General features: G+C 42.3%; 1 protein-coding gene across 1 annotated transcript in view; it reads right to left on the minus strand.

Annotated features, from left to right (window-relative positions):
• Positions 1-20,643, minus strand: part of Pcolce2 (procollagen C-endopeptidase enhancer 2) — a 42,933-nt gene that overhangs the window by 2,293 nt on the left and 19,997 nt on the right. Inside the window, exons 3-7 of the mRNA XM_051207110.1 lie at positions 15,239-15,494; positions 10,646-10,770; positions 7,481-7,617; positions 4,326-4,480; positions 480-563 (exon numbers count right to left, since the gene is read on the minus strand). Of these exons, the coding sequence (XP_051063067.1) occupies positions 480-563; positions 4,326-4,480; positions 7,481-7,617; positions 10,646-10,770; positions 15,239-15,494 (757 nt within the window). The remainder of the gene's footprint in view (positions 1-479; positions 564-4,325; positions 4,481-7,480; positions 7,618-10,645; positions 10,771-15,238; positions 15,495-20,643) is intronic.

A 20,643-nucleotide genomic window follows, 5' to 3' on the forward strand; every position in this document is an offset into this window, starting at 1 on the left:
CACATTTTCCCTTAGCACTTTGGAAATACACGGCTGAGAAAGATCCTTGCATTTCTTTTTAAGAGTGGGCCAGCTTTTGAATGTGAGTTTAACTATTTAATATACTTGAGTTGAATCCCAGATGCGAGAATGTCATTTTCCGGAGTATAACAAAGAAATGCATGATAAAATGTCTACACGGGCTTTCTCATGAAGTCAGCCGGAATACAAAGAATAGCAGTGTCAGGTACCAAGAGTCGACTGATTAGACTGATGTGAGGGGAAAGAGGGCATGGTTTCTAAAGCTTATTCTTTTCACCGTGAAACCAGACAGTTCAAATAGCACAGGTGGACGGACACACTGGTGGGCAGGACAGTGACTCCATGGGTAAGCGACTGGCGTTGCGGAACCGCCACCAGAGAGGTCATGGGAGTGCCATTGAGATTAAGCACAGTCTCAAGTTTCTCATTACAGAGAAAGGCTGGTTTCTGTCTCTTACCAAAGTTGCTGGAACAATAATTGCTCTCCAGAGTCCCCGTCCGTCTACACTTTTGCTGACACAGGGCCACAGTGGGTTTTAAACCTGATTCAAAGAAGAAATTCAAAGAAGGTAGTCGTGAGACTCAGGAAAATGAATTCAAGTGTGATTGGGGTTTATATCGGAATCTGGTCAGTTGAAATCACCATTTATTTCCCCAAGCCACCAATCCACCACTTTGATGAAATAATTATGAAAGTCTCCGTGCTACCAACTACTGTTCTTTCTCGCAGGAACTCAATACTCTCTACTGAATTTTAAACATGAGGTCAATGATAATCCAAATTCAGCCTTGTCCTCTTCTCCTTTCATATCAGTGGCTCTCAACCTTCCTAATGCTGCAACCCCTTAATACAGTTTCTCATTTGTGGTGACCCCAACCATAAAATTATTTCGTTATTACATCATAACTGTAACTTTGCAAATGTTATGAATTGTAATGTAGATGTTTGCCAATGCTTTATATGAACTTTACTACAACAGAAATGACCTGTGTGCCCAGCTTAGGGTAAATAAAAAGCCATGAGTACAGTGTAACAAATCTGAATTGACAAAGCACAGGTTAATTCTTCACAAGAGGAAGTCTATGGTGCTCTCATGAGGGCAAGAGGAGCTTTCTTGGTGTAAATATATAAACAGACTTTGCTTAATGATAACAGAGCTATCTTGATGTCATTGGTGCAGGGCCTTAGAAATGCTACTCACATGTAAAGTGTTAGGTTTGATGCCGGAAATCACTGAGTATTTATTTTGAACCCTGTATTGGCAATGAGGCTCTCAGGGGCTGAGATGGAACAGTTATCAGTTCCATCCATCAAGAGTCACAAGTTATAAGTAAAATTAGACACAACCACAGTTGTTCTCAATTTGCAGTAACTTTGTTCTGTGGGTGACATATGATGGCCATAGGAAACATTTGTCCTAACTAGGGAGGTAACAATGGCATCCAGTCCACAGCTTAAACTGTACATCTGAGCTAGTTGGTTTTTATTACCCTGACACAAACTGAGACATATCTGGGAAAGGACACTCTTAACTGATAAAATGCCTCCATAAGACTGGCATGTAGGCAAGTTTGTAAGGCGTAGTCTTGGTTAATAATCACACATTGTGGGTGGTGCCATCTCTAGGCTGGTGGTCCTGGGTTGTATAAGAAAGCAGGGTAAGCAAGTTTTGGAGCAAGTCAGTAAGCAGCACCCCTCCATAGCCTCCATAGCCAGTTTCTGCCCTGACTTTCCGGAGGGTGGATTACAAGCTGTAAGAGGAAGTACATTCTTTCCCCCCAAATAGCTACTAGTCTTGGCGATTTATCACAGCACACAAACCCTAGCTAAGACTGCACTGCAGCTCATATGGGGTCCTGTAAGTGAATGTGGGGGTCACAAAGAGTTTGGCAGTGCTACAAGTTTCCTGAACACACAATGGCCAAAAAGTAATTCTGTTTAAAAAGCAGGTCTCCGTGTTTGGTGTTTGTGGCAGTGTTGGCCTGTGCTGCACTGTGAACCACAGCCTTGGTTCTGAACACAGCAGAACCCATCATATCAGGTCCCATCACAGCAGCCAGCACTGCCTGAGACACCTTGGCTCACCCCAGCACTAAAGCGTCAGCACTTTGGGCATCTAGCCCATCAACCCTGGCTTGCTGTTACCTGCTTAGTTATATCACTTGGTTCCTACAGTCTGTTTCTCAGTCAACCATTTAAACTGTCACACTCCCTCTCTCTTTCAGCCCCCAGAAGTCCTGCAGGAGAATGCTCTTTTCGATGCCAACTTCACCCCCACACTCTCTTCCTTTGCTTCTCTTAGGGAGGAGGCTACCCTCTCTGGTTCAAGGCTTCCAGTAATGGAGTATGTAGTCTATCGCTTTTGTGACAGACCTTTCTACCTCTGTTCCTTCTGCCCCCTGAATTCCCTTCATCACTCTATCGCACCGGCATTAATGTGTTCTCCTCTCACCATATTGGATCACACACTACAGATGAAGAATTTAATGGAAGAACGATGTGGCCTGTGCTGGACTGGGAGATGCAAGTGGTGAGGTAAGACAAAGGAAGGCAAAGGCGACTATGAGAATGTCTGTTGATGTTGGAGATGTGCTTGGGCAAACAGGTAGGAAACAGGCTTGAAGCAGAGGGTGTGGTCAAAACAAGCTGAGCGTAATATGCTTTTATTTACAATGTTGGGGAAATCATTGCAAACCACATTTGCAGTGTTAGAGAAAGTTCAAATTGGAGCAAAAAGCCAGGAAGCCACTACACCAAGGGTCTGTCCAGATACTTCCCTGTGCTGGGCAGAGGACATGTGACAGTAACACCAGGCAGTGCACAGCCAGGCCACAAGGTGGCCCATTTATAGACTGCACAGAGAAAGCAGAAGTTGTCTAGATTCTTTATCTTTGCGTATTTTGTTAAGCTTTAACTATTCAGATAAACTAAGTCATATACAAACTGTAATATTCTATGATGGTAAAATTTACTGCATTTATAATTCATTTTGATGCTAAAGGATCTTCAATTAAATCTTCAACTCAAGTTTTTAAAGCTCAGACTTAACAGGGATAAAGCTGTAAAAATCCTAACCTTACATAAGCTATTAACTTGTAAACTATTCATTTAGTAACAAGCTTTATTTAGCCTCCAGGGCGTGCCTGTGCTCTGGACAACCCTATTGGAGGAGGGCAAAAAGCCTGTGCCATTATCTCCCAGTTTAATCCATGCCCTAACTTGAGGTTTCTAGTGTGAATTCCTGAATTCCCACGGGGTGGAGCAGGTAGGCCACAGAGGCCAGATACCAGGGTCCATTGCCTTCATCACTACTTAGATCAGCAACTGTCTGCAGCTTCGGCAATTAGTGAACACTTTTGTTTGATTTATTCCATTTGAATGCGTGTGCGTGTGTGTATTTTGACATCTTCTGAGATGTGAAAACAAAGCAAAACCTTAAAGCTGGCTATTGTGAAAAACTGGTAGGCATTAAGGCCCTGGAACGTTGACCTGAAATAGAATTTTATGTAATAAAATGAAAAGTCTAAGTAGAAGGGAGACAAAAGAAAAGGTGACCTAAAACCTCGGTCATCAACTTATAGTTAAATGGGAGGAATGTTCAACAGCACTGAAGTGTGACTACATAATTCATTGTATGATACACAGTCAAAACAGTAAGTTTCAAAACCTTTTATTTCTCATGGAGAGGTGTGAATGCTGAGGTCAGAGGACAACTTTGTGGGATCAGTTCTCTCCTTCCACTGTGATGTGGGTCCCTGGGAGCAAACTCAGGCTCCACCCTTGTACAGCAAGTACCCTTTCCTGCTGAACCTCCCCAGTCCTAAGAACTAGAAGAGATGAGCTCAAATTCTAGATGACAAATGCTTAAGGAGACCAAAATGGTGGTTACCCTGGTTCAACCATTGTACACTGTATGCATGGGTCAAATTGTACATAGCATAAATATGCACCAGTTATTGTCAATTAAAAAGCAACGAAGGGAAGAATTTTGCCATGTATTATTAGTGAAGGAACATTTGGTTTATAAAGATAGTGTTTATGTTAAAATTATCGTCATGTATGTGATTCTTAGGTGGTCATTGTTTTTCCCCATGGCTAATGCAAACCACTAGCTGGCAAGCATTCTTACCTGTTTTTCTTTTATCCATGAAATCTCATTATCATCTCATACAAGTTTTCATCTAGTTATGTCCATTTCTGGGACCTTCTTATTTTGCCTTAAAATAAGAAGAATTTCTACTTCAAAGGAATTCTTTTTAGAATTCTAAAGTATTTGTGCCAACTTGCAAATACCAGAGCTTACCTGTAGTTACAGGGAATGGAGTGGTAACAGGTATGGCTGTAGTTGTGGGAATTTTTTTAGGCCTGAATTTGTAGTGACCAATAAATCCATCTGCTGTCAAACTTAAGTCTGATAAAAATTGAATGAGAAGTTCATTTCTCTCAGACAGGATTGGCCTAGGAGAGAAACACATTGACAGTTTATGTGGTACCTCTCTGAAAATGTCAAATCTCCTTCCTTCCTTCCTTCTTTTCTTTTTTTTTTTTTTTTGAGACAGGGTTTCTCTGTGTAATCCTGGCTATCCTGAAACTTGCCTTGTAAACCAGGCTGGCCTCAAACTCAGAGATCCACCTGTCTCCGCCTCCCCAGTGTTTGGACTAAAGGCTTGCACCACTGTGCCTAGTTAAAACTTTTAGTTTTCAATTCATTTTTGACAACAGATTAACAACTCTGTGGAAACCTAAAATGCAAAACACTTGAAAAAATAAAAGACCCAACACTCTGCTTCCCAAGAACCCTGTCATCATCCTCTTCCTGTAGAATGGGCAAGTGAATCCAGAGCTCAGTGATATTCCCAAGTTCCTGCAGTCAGTACGTGGGAACCAGGATTTGAATCTAGGGCCCAGTGACTCTACAAACAGTGGAAGATGTTGGGACCAGTATGGACACTGGGGTTATGGTTGTTTCCCACAAGCCCCCAAGGCTTTGCCTGACTTGTGAGTCTGAACTAAGTCTGGGATTCACACCAGCTGTTAGTGAGGGAGAAGCCAAGGAGCAGAGCAGATGCTGAGGACTCAAAGAGAGCACATTTCATTTTTAAAGGGCGGGCTAACGCCTGCCTGCCATGGCAGCGCTTCCTGTTATAATCCCCATGGGGGAGTTCTGATAACGAAAAAGAGCAGGTGACTCCCGATTGGTAGCCATGACACCATGAAGATCTCCAGCACTAGGGACTTGTTGGTTAGTTGGAACTACAGGGTTAGAGCACTGAAGTCCCTTGAACCATAGGGGACAATCGTATGAAGTGTCATCTCATTTCAGTTGCTATTATTTCCTTGTCATTGATGACAATGCTATTTGGTTGATCTTAATCAAAAACCAATTCATAAGTAGAAAAAGATTAAATTAATTATTAGATTGAACCAGTCAGTGATCTGATGGAAGTCCTTTTCTGGAGCATCCCTCTAGTCTGTGGGCCTGACAGCCCATAATGAGCAGCTCCCTTTGGTATCGCCTGCTGTGAACTGGCAGAGCCATTCTTGAACAGAACTGTGGAAAAACTGTGGACTGCCCGTCTTGAATAAAACCCTTTTGAAGTGGGTATGGAATCAACAGAAGCTGGAGCCTCATGACCTCTGTCTGTCTGTATGTCCCGTCCCCTAGAGCCTCATGACCTCTGGATGTCCTGTCCCCAAAGCAGCTAGGACCATGTAAATAATGCTTCGGAAATTCAAGATTTTAACAGAGACATTTTAACTTGCTTATGAAAAACATGAAATAAGCCAGGTTGCAGTGGTGCACACCTTTAGTACCAGTACTTGGGAGGCAGAGGCAGGTGGATCTCTGTGAATTTGAGACAAACCTGATCTACAAAGCAAGTTCCAGGACAGCTAGGGCTACACAGAGAAACCCTGTCTCAAACAAACAAACAAACAAACAAACAGGAAAAAGAAAAACATGAAATAAAAAATTTAAACTACCCTGTACACGATTCTCACCTACAATGAAAACAAAACACGCTTAAATGATAGATTGCAGCAAGTACTCCCTATAGGTCCAGTGGAAATCCAATCAGGCTGGCCTTCTACACAGGCAAGTGTCATTCTGGTGACCACACTGACTTTTCTTTGAACTAACTGGGAAACATTGCATCAGAAATTGATTTGTAGATTTTTGTTGTGGCACTTTATGGAAACATAACAGGTTCACAGTGCACTGAGGACACAGGGCTGCATCTGCAAGCTGACATAATGAATGACTGGGAAGGGGAGATGAGATCCCACCCAGAGATGGGCCGAGAAGCTGAATGCTTATGGCAAATTCAGATGTTTTATCTGAAAGAGATCTGCTTGAGGTCTTGCTTCTCCCATTGCTACCCAAGTTAGCATAGTTGGGCCAGGGACAGAGACACTTTGTCTAGCAAAACAGAGAAAATATTTTCTTTTCCTTCAGAATGGATTCAGGGAGAAGAAAAAGCCACAGAAATCAGTACACACACACACACACACACACACACACACACACACACACCCCTTCAGGTGGGAAAAGAAGTCTGACCCAGACAGCTGTATCGGGGCTCCGGATGGTCTTGAGGGCGAGGACTGGGGATTGAAAGGAATAAAGTGATAACAAAAGGAAAGAGTTGAAGGTGGGGTCAGGAGAGCAGGGCTGATGACCCAGGCCAGCAAGTTTATTAGGGTCCCAGTTCCTTATATACGCTGCAGATGGGGAAGCAGAAAAACGGCATAAGATCAGACACCAGAATTATGGGGAGCTCAGAATAGCTCAAGTTCCCCTTCTGGGAGGTAATTCTGGAACAGCAAACAAAGCATTTCACATCCCAGTGTCCGGAACATTTAACCACATACATACGGGGGGTGGGGGTGGGGCATATCAAGTGCCCCTTCGCAGACTACACCCCCTATCCCCACCAGATCCTCACCCCAGTCTGTAGCTGGCCTTGCATAGCATGACCCTGGCTAGGGAGGGGGCAAAATGCCCACATCCCATCATCAGGGCTGATGGGCAGTTGCCAATCCAGTCTAGTCCCCAACACCAGTCAATAAGGTTTTTCTCCAGAGCTCTGATAAACACCAGAGGAACAGTGGTTTCAATGCTACACAGATCCTCCTAGAGAAATAAGTCCCTGGCTTTTTCCCCCCCTCAGGTTTCCATTCATTCCCGTGCTTGAGCTCCCCTTAGCAGGTCTGCGACACAGGTGGCATGTCTACCCCTGAAGCACCACCAGCCCCGCCTCTATTTGTTCTGGCTGCTGGACTCTGTTCAGGTGGCTGCTCTTTGCTGATGCTGCTGGACAGGGATCCACTGCTATGGGATCCAAGCTTTGCCAACAAACAGCAACGTAATATTTTTAGGAAATAAAGGTATTTAGGGAAATAGTAGGACGTAGGTTTAGAGTCATTAAAATATTAGTGACACCGATAGGCACGACTTACATAGGTGGACTGTCACCACAGTACTTTCCGATTCTTTTAGCATCGTTGAGTTCCCCGCCATTGAACACAGCCACATAGTCATATCGGCAGTAGTTATCACGCTCAACATCAAACTTCTCAAACTTCAACTCTATAAGCTTCAGGAAAAACACAGCATGGAAACGTCAATAATCTGAATAACCTTGAGTGGAAATCCCCCCTGTAATTGGTGCTGGAGCTCTATTATGGCAACTATAAATAATAATAATGTACATTTGAAAAATTGCTAAGATCATAGATTTTACATGTTGTCAGTGTGTATAACCATATGTGTAACTATACTAGGTGAAAGATATGCTAATTGATTAATTGCAATATTTCACAATATATGCATCATCAAAGTATCACTCTCTATACTGTAGGCATATACAATTTTTATTTGCAGCTATACCTCAATAAAGCTAGAAAGAAAAAGAAAATAAAAAGGCTGGTTTTTATCTGGATGACTGGGTGTGTGTTGGGGTGATAAAAGTACTTGTATACCAAATCCATCATTCTCTGGAAAAAAAATGAACAGAAATCAAAAGTTTTACCTGAGATGATCCTCATATTGTATTACCTCTGGGTGTGGCATGTGTGCATGGTGTGTGTGGCCATGGGACGTGTAGATTTCTCTTTTTGAGAGGAGACAAACATCCTACTCACACGTAAGGGAGTCAATTTTGGGATGAAAGGTTCAGGGAGGTGGGAACTGACTAGAGTTGTTAAACAGAGATGCCTGCTCTGTGTATACACTCTGAGCATGTCATGTGGGGTGTGGTTGGTTTTCGAAGAGGTTGCACAGAAGCCCTGTGTGAGTATCAGAGGCTTCCTTTTCTTTCTTTTTTTTGTGTCCTAAATCATTCACATGAACAACACATTTTCATTTCATAAGCCATCATCGTCCCCCAGCCTCCCTAACAAGTGGCTTTGTTCAGTATGTGAACCTAGAAAAGTCTCCCTGGGTCTTTAATGACTGTGGCACTCAGCTGTTATCCAGTCTTGCTGGGCAATAGGTAACCAGGGACTCTGCTAATTCAGGGAGGTTATGGAAATTAATCCCCACTAGACGAAGGGTATTTATTCCCAGCGCAAGATGCTTGCACATTAATTGCAAAGGTAAAAGCAATGACATTATGGTTGGACACAGGTCAATTTTGATGGGATCATAAGGCTGTCCATGTAGACATTTACCTGCCTTTAAAAAGCCTGTGTCTGTGTTGGGGGAGTAAGTACCATCTTACTCATGCTAAAAATTGCTTTCTACCTCCTTTGGGAAGCCACTGACTTCTCACCAAAAACTAATAAAATACTTTCCATTTAAAAATTGGCTGAAATTTCTTGCCCTAAAAATTAAAAAGCTTTTGGAGAGGAGATTAAAAAGGACTAAGAGGAGAAAGGGGAAGGCTGGGACAGAACCCAGAAGCAGTGCTTTTGAAGAACATTCCACAGGCTTGCACAGAAATTCCTCAGGATTTGGTTTTCGGGATGTTTGGGATGTTTTTCCTCTTTGGAACTGCCCGAGGGTTCCAAGTACCCAGATGCTGGTGAAAAATTCAGCTGAGTGAAACAAAACAAAACAAAACAAAACAAAACAAAAAAAACCCTGAGGCTCCCAATAATGGGAGAAGGAATCACAAGAGATATGGGACTGTAATTTGAAAGCTAACGACATTGACTTTATTTGGTCAGCTGTAGTAACAATGTCATAGAGAAATTATCAACACAATTTCAAGAATTGCATACTGGTTTTAAATATTTCAAAAATTTACTTTCAAATATTACTATAAACTGTAATCTCTTCGACAGATATGTGGTCTTTCATTATTTAAAAAAAAGAAAAAAAAAAAAAAAAGGCCACATCTCTAGTCTTTAAATGAAGACTGAGTTTTGAGATATGGCCAGTATGGATGTGTGCATTTGTATGTATATGTGTTTACCTCAGTGACTTGCATGGTGCATTTTCCTGAATTGTAATTGACATTAAAAACAAATATGTGGTAAGTATCTTGGGGCTGGAGAGATGACTCAGTGGGTAAGAGCACTTGCTGCTCTTCCAGAGGGCCAGGGTTCAAGTCTCAGCACGCTCATAGCCATTTATAATCATCTGTGAGTCCAGTTCCAGGGAATCAGATTCCCTTTTTCTGGCCTCTACAGGCACCGGACACACACATGGCGCACAGACACACATTCAGACAACATACTCATACACAGAAAATAAAAATAGATCAAAAATAATTTAAAAATTAGTATTGTGATGCTCACTAGAGAGTGTTTAGACTAAAGTCAGCAATGTTTGAAACAAGAATAATTTTACAAATTGATTTTTAATTTTTTCTACAGCAAGATCCCTCCTACTCCTGCATCAAATTCTACAATGTGATATGTAGTTGTTTCTAGGAAAGGTCAAGAATTCAAATGACCACATATTAATAAACACTGGTAACCTGGATTTCAGCTGATTGTTTTAGAGCAGTGGTTCTCAACTGTGGGTCACGACCCTTTGGGGGCCACATATCAGATAGATATTTACATTATGTTTCTTAGCAGTGGCAAAATTACAGTTATGAAATAATTTTATGGTTGCTGTCACCACACCATGAGGAACTGTATTAAAGGGTTCCAGCATTAGGAATGCTGGAAACCACTGCTATTGAGGAATCCAGATAAAGAGTTTGCACACATTTTGTTTCAAACAACCCCAATACTCAAAAGCTGACCCGTTATCACCAGAGATAGGGGTTCCTTGAAGGCTCTGGAGCTGCTGGCTGGCTGGGCTGCAGTGAGGCATGCCCTGGATGAGGTAGACTGACTAAGAGAGCAAAGGAGATGCTGGGATGTGCATCTCCTCCCCATACTACATCTGCCCCTGGCCTACACAGTACCAGTTGGAATTTGCTTACAATTTGTATTTTCAAAACTGTTTTGATAGTTACAATTACATAATAGAAAATCAAATCTATGACTTTGCAAGTCAAAGAGTGCCAAGGGCAACTTTAGCCTGGGTCTTTGTAAGAATAAGAGTGAGTACTGGTGTCCACCTGGGCTTTCCTCCTTGGGTCTTTAACTCTCCAGCCCCAGAGGCAGAGGCTTACACCGTGGGCAATTCACACATAATCACTTTCGTCACATTTTCTGGAGCCTTACCTGGTTCTTTGGGGCTACGATGTGCCACACACATGTAACTCCTATGGGGTAATCTCGGTCTGGCCAGTTGGGGGTTTTAAAGGAGCCGGAAGGTTTTTCGAGGCGCCCTCCACAATACCTGTCTCCTAAAGTCATTAAATATGAAAAAACATACAAGTTTAGGTCACAGTAGTACAATCACCCGGAGGTTAGAAATAAGAACATTAGGGATATCAAAGCACATCAAGGCAATGGGAGGGGCTTGTCAGTTTTCTTTTCAAAGTAATGACCACAGTCTACTCTACACATCTTATCTGTTTGCTTTTGAGATGGTCTCACACAGCACAGGCGGACATCAGTGCACTATATGTCTGAGTCTGGCTGTGGTCCTCCTGCCTCCAACTCCTGTTGCTGTGGTTACAGATATGTTATCCCCACAGCCAGTTCACCGACAGCCTGACAGGTCACACAAGAGAGGGAAGGAGTAGACTCAGAGCCACAGCTTTCCTGTCGTTCATTTTCCCTCTCTTTGGGGACAAAAAAATTCCCACTCATTCAGAATTGTAGACAGTGCAATGGACCAGGTTCTAAGAATCCTCAAGGCATTGGTTCATTGGTTACTTATTAAAGTCCCGTGAACAAATTTCAAATTAGCTTCTCATTACTAGTATCTAGTATTCTCTTCTCTCTCCATATATACATACATATATATATATATATATATATACATATATATATATATATATATATATATATGTATAACCACTATATAACATCTAGTAACACATATAGTATGTTCTAGAGTTCAATAGGCTATTGTTAGTGAGGCTAGGTTATTTTTGTGCACATATTTTTTGTTGATGTGTATTTTCATTTTGTTTTACATTAATACCTGAAAATGCATTACTGAGCCAGAATAGATACAGCTGTTTCACTTCACTAAACAATCAACACCACCAAAATTCCTCCCAGCACCAAAGAGTCTATTATCATTTTATACCTCTCAAGAAGGGAGATGATTGGTTACTGCTCATCTTTGGTAACACACATTGTTATCAGGTTTTAGCCAACCTAATGGGGAAGTAGAAATGTGTAGAAAATATGTTTATATGTACTCTCAGTGTTTGCATGGATGTCCTATCCATGCACCATGTATGTGCAGTGCTCACAGAGGCCAGAGGAAAAGCACCAGATCTCCCAGGACTAGAGTTCCAGATCTTAGTCCTCTGGAAGACCAGCCAGTTCTTCGAATCATTGAGCCATCTCTCAGACCCTCACTGCCTCCATTTGCATTTTTCTGGTGATTAATGATACTGGCCATTCATAGCATCCTCTGCAAAACGCTTGTGCAAGTTTTTCACTCAGTTTGTATTCACTGAGATCCTTCTATTGTTGGGTGTTATTTTTATGTATTCTGAGTATGGACTGACACTTGATATTTCCATTAGTGGTGTGGACTGCTGTTCATATCTATAATGGTGTAATTTAGTAAGTGCCTTTTTAATTTTAATGAAGTTCACTTGGTAAATATCTTTCTCATGCTTTTATTTTCAATCTATTTGGCCTTTGTATTTCAAGTGGTTTTTGATAGACAACACTTGCCTGGGACTGGCTTTTAATCATTCCTAACAATAACTTTCTTCTACTTGAGTGATTAATCCCTTATACCTAGTGTATTTATGGATGTCTTGGCTTTAGTGTGCCTGTTGCTATTTTTTCCAATTTGTTCTCACCTTTTATTAAGCTTTCTTAAAGTAGGTAATTTTGGTTTTCTATTTAAATCTTTTGTCTGTTAATCATAGATCTTCAGGTTTTTAATGGATGCTCTACACACATAACTCATCGTAACCTATACCGAGATCATTGTGAACATTTTCATGTGTAGTATGTGCGCGAGCGCACGCGCGTGTGCACGTGCGCGCATGTGTGTGTGTGTGTGTGTGTGTGTGTGTGTGTGTGTGTGGTTACATCTAGCCATTCTTTGTTGTCAAATATAAGACATTATATCTTCCGTAATGCAAAGCTCTTGTTTTAGTCATGAAGGCTGTGAGAAGAAATCCAAAGATAGATATAGTGTGTGCTCTTCTATGCTAACCATTTCCAGTGGGCATCCTTCACCACCTTCAGGTCAGGTCAGCCCCTGCTCTCACTTCCCTTGACAAGAGGTGCTGCCATCAGCATTTCCGGTGGCACAGATATAAAAATGTCTCTGGGATATTCACAGCACTAGAAAGTGCTTTCCCCTCGCTTTCATGTTGGAAAGCTGGCTGAAGATGCTAGGCATCCTCATCCCAGGACTTGAAAGAGGCCGTGACACTGCCCTCTGCTCCCTCTGCCGCTCACAACGGAAGGTCAAGCTCCGCTCTTCGTTCTCCTCTCGGTTTACCTGCTTGGCTTTAGGAATTTTATCTTTTGAGTTCTGTGATTCAATTATAATGGACTAAGGTTTTTTATTTGTGTATTCCTTTTTTATTTATCCTATTTAGAGTTAATTTTCTTCTTGACTGCATCAATTCATGTCTTTGTTTCTGTATTTATTATGGTCAAAGCTTCACCCCAGCCCCTGGCATCCATATACCCAAAGAGTCTGGGATGTTATGGTGGAAATTTCACCCAAGCCCCCTCCCTTATCTCCCTCTAAATGCTTCTGCATCTCAGAAAGCCAAACAAATGATGAGCCCTCCCCAGATGCTCAGAAACACTCCCAGAGGGTATTTAATTTGCCTCCCAGAAAATAGACTTGTGGTTTTCAGATCTCTCTTTCCTGTCTCCCCTCTGGGGGACTGGAAGACCATCCGGGAGCCATGTTCCATTAAACATGGGCTTTTTCTAATTTGGTTTGAATTGGTCTGATTTAGATTGCTGCATGGATGGAGAGGTTTATTGGGTTGCAGAAACTTTTCAGTACTATTATCATTGTTTTAGAGGTAAAACTCATACATGCATTAGATAATTTAATACTATTTCTCTGGTCTTTTGGTCTCCCCTTTCTTCATTCTTTTCTGTGCTGATTTCAGACTAGTAACTTCTATTTGTGGGGAACTGTCTCTGTAACTTCCAGGCTACTTGTTGGGCAAATTACAAGATATCAAATTCTATATTTTCTAACTCTAAAATCATTACCTTATTCTTTGTTTGCTTGTTTGTTTCTGTGCTTTTTAAATTTATTTATCCTACATACATTCCTCTTAAACCCTGAAACCTTCCCCCTTCCTCGATACTGGAAACTGAACCCAGGACTTTGCACAGGTTGAGTGAGCATTCTAGCACTAGGCCACACCCCGCTCCCCTCCCCCACAATAAAGGATCTGTTCTGTTGCCCTGGCTAGCCTTCAACTTAAAATCTTCCTGCCTCAGCTTCCTGGGTGACTGGAATTCCGGAAACAAATTCACAATTGCTGCTTAAAGCGTTGCTTGTAGTGAGCCATTCCTCAAATCTGTCTGTCTATCTATTCTTTATACTTGCACTTGTCTCCTATTGGATCAATTTATGACCAATGCATAAATTTAATAAATAGCCCAATTGAAAAATGAAGCATTCATCTGCTAATTGCAACCTCTGATTTATGGTGGGTTTTTCTACTGACTGCCTTTTTCTTCGCATGAATGTAACATGAATGGGCTACATTATACTCTAGATTCTGTTATATTCCTATGAAAAATAATTTTTCTCCTAGTAGACACTTAGCTACACTTAAACAATCTGTCTCCTTGACCAGAGACTCTAATCTGTGTTTGGGTCTTTGTCCCAAAATTGTAGTGTTTTTTTTTTTTATTTAATTTATTTTTTGTGCATTGGTGTTTTGCCATGAGTGTCCAGTCCCCTGGAATTGGAGTCCCAGACACCAATGAGCTGCCATGTGGGTTCTCGGAATTGAATCCAGGTCCTCTGGAAGAGCAGTCAATCCTCTTAACACATGAGCCATCTCTCCAACCTCCTGTCCCCCCAGAAACCCCCTATGAAATTGTATGCTGTCAAAGATGTGGGTAAATTTTCCGTGTAATTTTGAACTCTATGCTTTTGTGGCAGCCTGCTAGGATTTCCCCCTCAGCGCTCGGGTTGTACTGTCAGCCCTCAGTCGGGTCTTCTGATGTCTCAATGTGGTTATGTGACCCAAACCCGAGGCAAATGAGCAGGTATCCTCCGGCAGAGGTCTGGAGATTTGGACATCCTGCCTGCTGCAGTCATCCTTCAAAGTGCTTTCCTAGAGTGCTCCTAAAACTGACATGAAAATACCCTGACATGGTGTTAAGTAAAACAAGAAAGTTATGAAATAATATGTGATTTCACTGAGGCTCTTAATGAGTTGCACAGGCACATGAATGTAAGTAAACACTGAGAGAAAGATACATTGGCCGTGCCTTTCTGCCGGATGAGGCAAAGTAGTGGCTTGCACATCTGTGAAGATATATTCAAGCTTCTCATTTAACCCAATGAATTTCTATCTTTGACTTTTTAGAGTGATCTCTTGGTGACTTGTTGGCATCCCTTAGCTCTTTGAGAACTGCTATTGCACTTTGAACAGCACCAAGAATAGAGCCTGGCACACAGAAGGTAATGAATCCCTGTGACCTGTCATCACTATTGTCACCGTCCTGTGTGAAAACGGGTACCTTTTCCGTCTGGTGCAGCAGCGGAGAATGTGGCCATGAAGCCACTACCAGCAGTGTTGGCATCGGAAATCATTTGTACCATCATCTTGTTGCCACTGGCCACAAGGGATCCAGGTCGGAATGTGCCGCAGAAGCGCCCAATGCGCTGGCCATTGGCATGGCCATTGTACACATCCACGAAGTCATAACGACACAGGTTGTCACTCTCCAGGTCTATGAATCGGAAATTCAGAACGACCACTTTGCCCTCAGGGACCTGTCAAGGGAAAAAGGCAGATGAAAAGCTGTCAAAGAAGCAACATGTATGGCCTGTCAGCACTGAAGGCAGCAGAGTGCACTATACTAGGCCAAGGTGTGCCTCAGTGCAGAGTCTTTGCCTGGCATGTGTGACGTACTGGGTTCGATCCCAGCAATACCCACTCATAAACAAATAAGTAAATGACTCAAGGTGATTTTCTTCTCAGGGCTAAACTAAGCCAGGAAGAGTGTCCAGCACACTGTTTCAGAATAAGAATATTAGTCCTTACTGGCCTTTGCTAAGCTCAACAATTCTGTAAGGTACACGACCCCTATTCTGTAAAAGAATTATCTCAACAAAGCCACAGAATACTAGACAAATCTCATTAGCTGGTATCATTGTCTATAAAGAATATCAGTTCTGACTGTTTTTATTGGTGCATATTTACATATTCTAAAATACTGTGTTACCCAGACATGTTGCTTGGCAATGAAAGACTTGGAAACATTTTTTGTTTTGTTTGTTTGTTTTGCAAATGAAGCAACTACATAGAATGCTTCTGTGAAGTTTAAAGTTAAGGACTTATTTGGCAATTTGTAGTTAATTTTCAGATCGTTCAGTTGAGGCCAGGAAAATCTATATTAATTGGAGATTTGTTGATAGATCTCTTCTAAAGAAATCACTATGTTTTAAAACATTTTTATTTGTCTTCCCTGAGTGGAAAGTACAATCTTTTCCCTTGTCATATTTCCTAGTTTCTCCATGCAGTTCTTAGGATGCTTCCTTCTTTGTCCTGTGAGGAAGAAGGAGAAAATATCTACAAAAGCATTTGGTGGGGTCGCTGGCCATCAGTCTCAGTCATGTGTCTTTTACTTTCTTTATTCAAGTTGTTCGGCCCTAAAGTTCAGATCACGTGCTTTATTCCTTCGGTCACATGAGTTCACTCTCAGGCTTTTCTCCTGTAAAGATGTTCTCATGACATGATAAAGGTCCATGTTGGAAATGCATACCTGCAAGCTTAAGCTGATTGGCTTCCATATCCATCTTAATGGAGGACCTCAGAATTGAAAGCCAGGGAGACACTAACATTAACTAACATTAACCTCCCCCCACCCAGGGCATGTTTTATTTGACTACACTAAAATAATGTACTTTCTGTGTCATTTAAGTTTTCTGTCAAACCCATATACAACCCACAGTGGAAACTGTACTGGAAAAACCCCAAGAGGGCATTTTTAAACCCCACTTTGAGGCATGGTCTCAAGTAGTCCAGGCTGGCACTGGAACTTGCTATGTAATTACATAGGGTGTGAAATTCTGATCCTCCTGCCTCCACTTCCCACATGCCGGAACTACATGTGCCATCGGGCTGTGCTTTATAATGTGCTAGGAACTGAACCTAGGGTCTTAGGCTCACCAGACAAGCCTCTATCAGCTAAGCCACATATCCCAGCACTCCCTGGTTGCATTCTAATTGCTAAATATTTGTACTAATTGTGCAAGTTCCAGACGCTCCAGAGATATGATCTAGGAACCTAAGAGAAAATGCAGCGTAACGTTTAAGGATTCTCACAAAAGCAAAGCGTTGCTCATTGGAAACGTTTTATTCCAAATCTCCAAATGCTCACATATGATGCAGGCACTTGACAATTATTTATTTTGGTGGCAATTAGATGACACTGTTGTTTTGTGAGACGATATTGGCTAGGGGATTCATTATCTGCCTGGAGGAGAAACAATCAACAGCTGAGGCCTGTGCGGACCAAGGCCAACAGCTGCGACAATGACCTTGGTTCACCCACAGCCCCTGGGATGTCCTTATTGTCACAGGCACACTTGCCAAGTCACTTGATGCCGGGGCTTCTGCCAGCAAATAGGGGAAGTGAATTCTCAGTTGGCAGTTTGCATTTTCAGGGAAGGATGAGCAAAATGCAAATCCACAGGCGGCTTTGCTGTGGAGAGCACCTCTACAGGAGGTTCTGCTCCTGGCTCTGCTCCTGGCTCAACAGCTCCCGTCCACCAACATATCACTTACTACTTTGAGAAAAAAGACCTGTTTCTGCAGCATGCCTAATTTCTTTTTTTCTTTTCCTTCCTTCCTTCCTTCCTTCCTTTCTTTCTTTCTTTTCTTTCTTTCAAGCCATCATTTCCAGCCGCTAGGATTTCTCTTTCCTACAGACAGACATGGTAAGTCATGCTCTGACACTCAGACTAGTTCACTCACATCAAACCTGAGAAGGTGGCCTACTGTTACCCTGCACATGCACCCCATATGTAGATCTGGAAATTTTACATTAAAAGTATGCATAAATATTTGGCTGTTTTTCAAGATGGGAATAGATCAGAGGCTTACAAGATCTTGTTCGTATATAGCCTGTGTGTATCTCAATACTATTTTTAAGAGCAGTCTTGTCCATGTTTAGAGAATAAAACAGTTTTAATAGAAACAGCACATAATATTGTGAACATTTCCTTTTGTCCCTGGGAGTTTCACCAAAAAAAAAAAAAAAAAAGAAAGAAAAAAAAAAAAAAGAAAAGAAAAAAAATATTAAACTCCTTTCACACCTAGAGGTGAGAAAACCCATCTACTGGAGTCTACAGAGACCTGGTCACACTGCCCTGCTGGAAATCATCCCAAACTTCCCCACTGCCTTTGGAGCCATAATAAACTTGACCCTCAGGTGTCAGGTACATTTCTAAACACAGTACAAGTTATCTCGCACAACCATCGCAGCCACTCCATGAAGCTGATGGAAACTGAGGTAGAGAGGTCAAGGCCCTGCGTGACACAGCGCTTGACCGTCGCATGTATCTTCCCACGCAGTGTGACCACCATGCCACCACTCCACTGTTTGAAGAACACTCCAACGATGGCTCCCACCTCAGGGCCCGCTGCTTGGCCAATGCGTCTTCCTGATATTCTACATCTGCGTCACCTTATCTTAGGTCTCAGCTCAAGGATTACTTCCTCACAGAGGCCCACCTGAGCCCTTCAGGCACCATACATGAAGCATGTGTGTCACATAACCATACTACTTCTTTACAGATTATTTGGCACCCATCTTACCACCGGCAGGCATGGTCAGAGAGCAGAATTTATCTATAGCCGGCATGGTGCTCAATATCCATTGAGCAAGCGACTATCCTGGTAATCTTAAAAAAGTAAAGCAGCAGGCTGTGCTTCCTACTGCTCACAATGATGCAAACTCACTTAAAGGTACAGAGCAAACATCATTAACCTTAGGAATAGGAAGAGACATAATATTGTAGACAACTGTAATATAATGACCATCTAAGGCCACTTAGCAAGTCTGTGGCAGAGCCCAAATTTTGTATCTTGCTGTGTTTCCTATGACCCGGCTGTGGTAGAGTCTGAGGGGACACTTTTTTTTTATTATTCTTTTTTTCATATTTTTAAATTAATTTATATTTTATATTCCAATCCCAGTTCTCCTTCCCTCCTCCCCTCCCATTCCCCCCTCCTCCCATCTGCTTCATGGAGAGGACAAGTCCTCCCCTAGGAATTCTAAGCCTGTCCCATCATCTCATTGAAGCAGGACCAAGGCACCTCTCCACCTACCATATCCCTGTGTCTAGGCTGAGCAAGGTATCTCTCCATATAGAACGGGCTCCCCTAAGTCAGTTTATGCATTAGTGTTAGATCTTAGACGCACGGCCAGTGGCCTCATATATTGTCCCAGTCACACCATTGTCACCTGTATTCAGGGAGTCTAGTCTGGTCTAATGCAGATTCCCAATTTTCATGTCTGAGTCAGTGATCTCTCAGTAGCTCAGGTCAGCTGATTCTGTGGGTTTCCCCATCATGGTCTTGACTCCTTTGTTCATATTATTGCTTCTCCCTCACTTTGACTGTACTCCAAGAGCTTGGCCCAATGATTAGTTGTGGATTTCTGCATTTGCTTCTGGAAGAGGGTTCTGGCTTCTCTGGGGTTGTGAATTGTAGGCCGGGTATCCTTTGCTTTATGTCTTATGTCTGGTATTCACTTATTAAGTGCGTACATATTATATTTATCTTTCTGGTTCTGAGTTATCTCACTAAGAATTTTTTTTCCCAGTTCTGTCCATTTGCCTACAATTTTAGGATGTCATTGTTTCTTACTGCTGAGTACTACTCCATTGTGTAAATGTACCACATTTTCTTTATCCATTCTTCAGTTGAGGAGTATCTAGATTGTTTCCAAGATCTAGCTATTACGAGTAATGTTGCTATGAGCATAGTTGAGCAAATGTCCTTGTGGTGCCTCCTTTGGGTATACGCCCAACAGTGATATTGCAGGGTCTTGAAATCGCCATACTGATTTTCACAGTGTCTGTACAAGTTTCCAGTCCCAGCAGCAATGGAAGAGTGTTCGAGAGGACACTTTTTAAGCTGATTTCCTTTCTCTAGACACACAGGAAGCCCACATTTCCCAGCCTCCTTTGCAGGAAGAATGAGGCTATGTGAAGAGGTCTGGGCCAGTAGAATGTCAGTAGATGTGATGTATCAAATATTCTGTGTAATCCCTCTGGAATTCAGTTTTGGCTTTAATGAAAAGATTCAGTAGAGGAAACAGGAGGTCCCAGGAGAGATGGCACAGCTTCTCAGGGAAGGAGTTAGCACTGAGGACCACTGCCCAGGACAGCCACTCACGGAGATCAAGGAGAACTACGTGCCTGGTTAGGCCACTGGGGTTTGGGGAGCTGCTTGTTAGGGAAGCTCAGTACCTTCCATCAGTGACCCAGGAGTAGAATGCATCAGCTGTCCTTTCCCAACACCTCTATGCCATGCAGCTGTCACCTCTGCTGTTTTCAGTGTCTATATGTTCTTTATAAGCAAACAGCTTGGTGTGCCTCCCAGATAAAGCAGGTTCTGAAAATGCCCAAGGAGGGAACGGCTTTGTCCCATGACAGCTATGTAGAGTGTACTCAGCAAGCAATGCTCCACTAACAGCAACTCATTTCAGAGAAGGCGTGGACCATTCGGATTAGCCATAAAAATGAGACAATGCAGAATAATTGGGGCACACGGTGCTTGTCAGCTTTCCATCACTGAGATGAAGGAACTGGAAGAGAAGCTAGTGTTTATTTGGGCAGAGGCTTTCACAGGTTTATACTGTTGCTTCTCAGCCTGTGGTGAAGTCGCATAGCATGGTCAGGAACACGTGGT

The sequence above is a fragment of the Phodopus roborovskii genome, unplaced genomic scaffold, assembly GCF_943737965.1.
Source record: "Phodopus roborovskii unplaced genomic scaffold, PHOROB, whole genome shotgun sequence".
Classification (NCBI taxonomy): domain Eukaryota; kingdom Metazoa; phylum Chordata; class Mammalia; order Rodentia; family Cricetidae; genus Phodopus; species Phodopus roborovskii.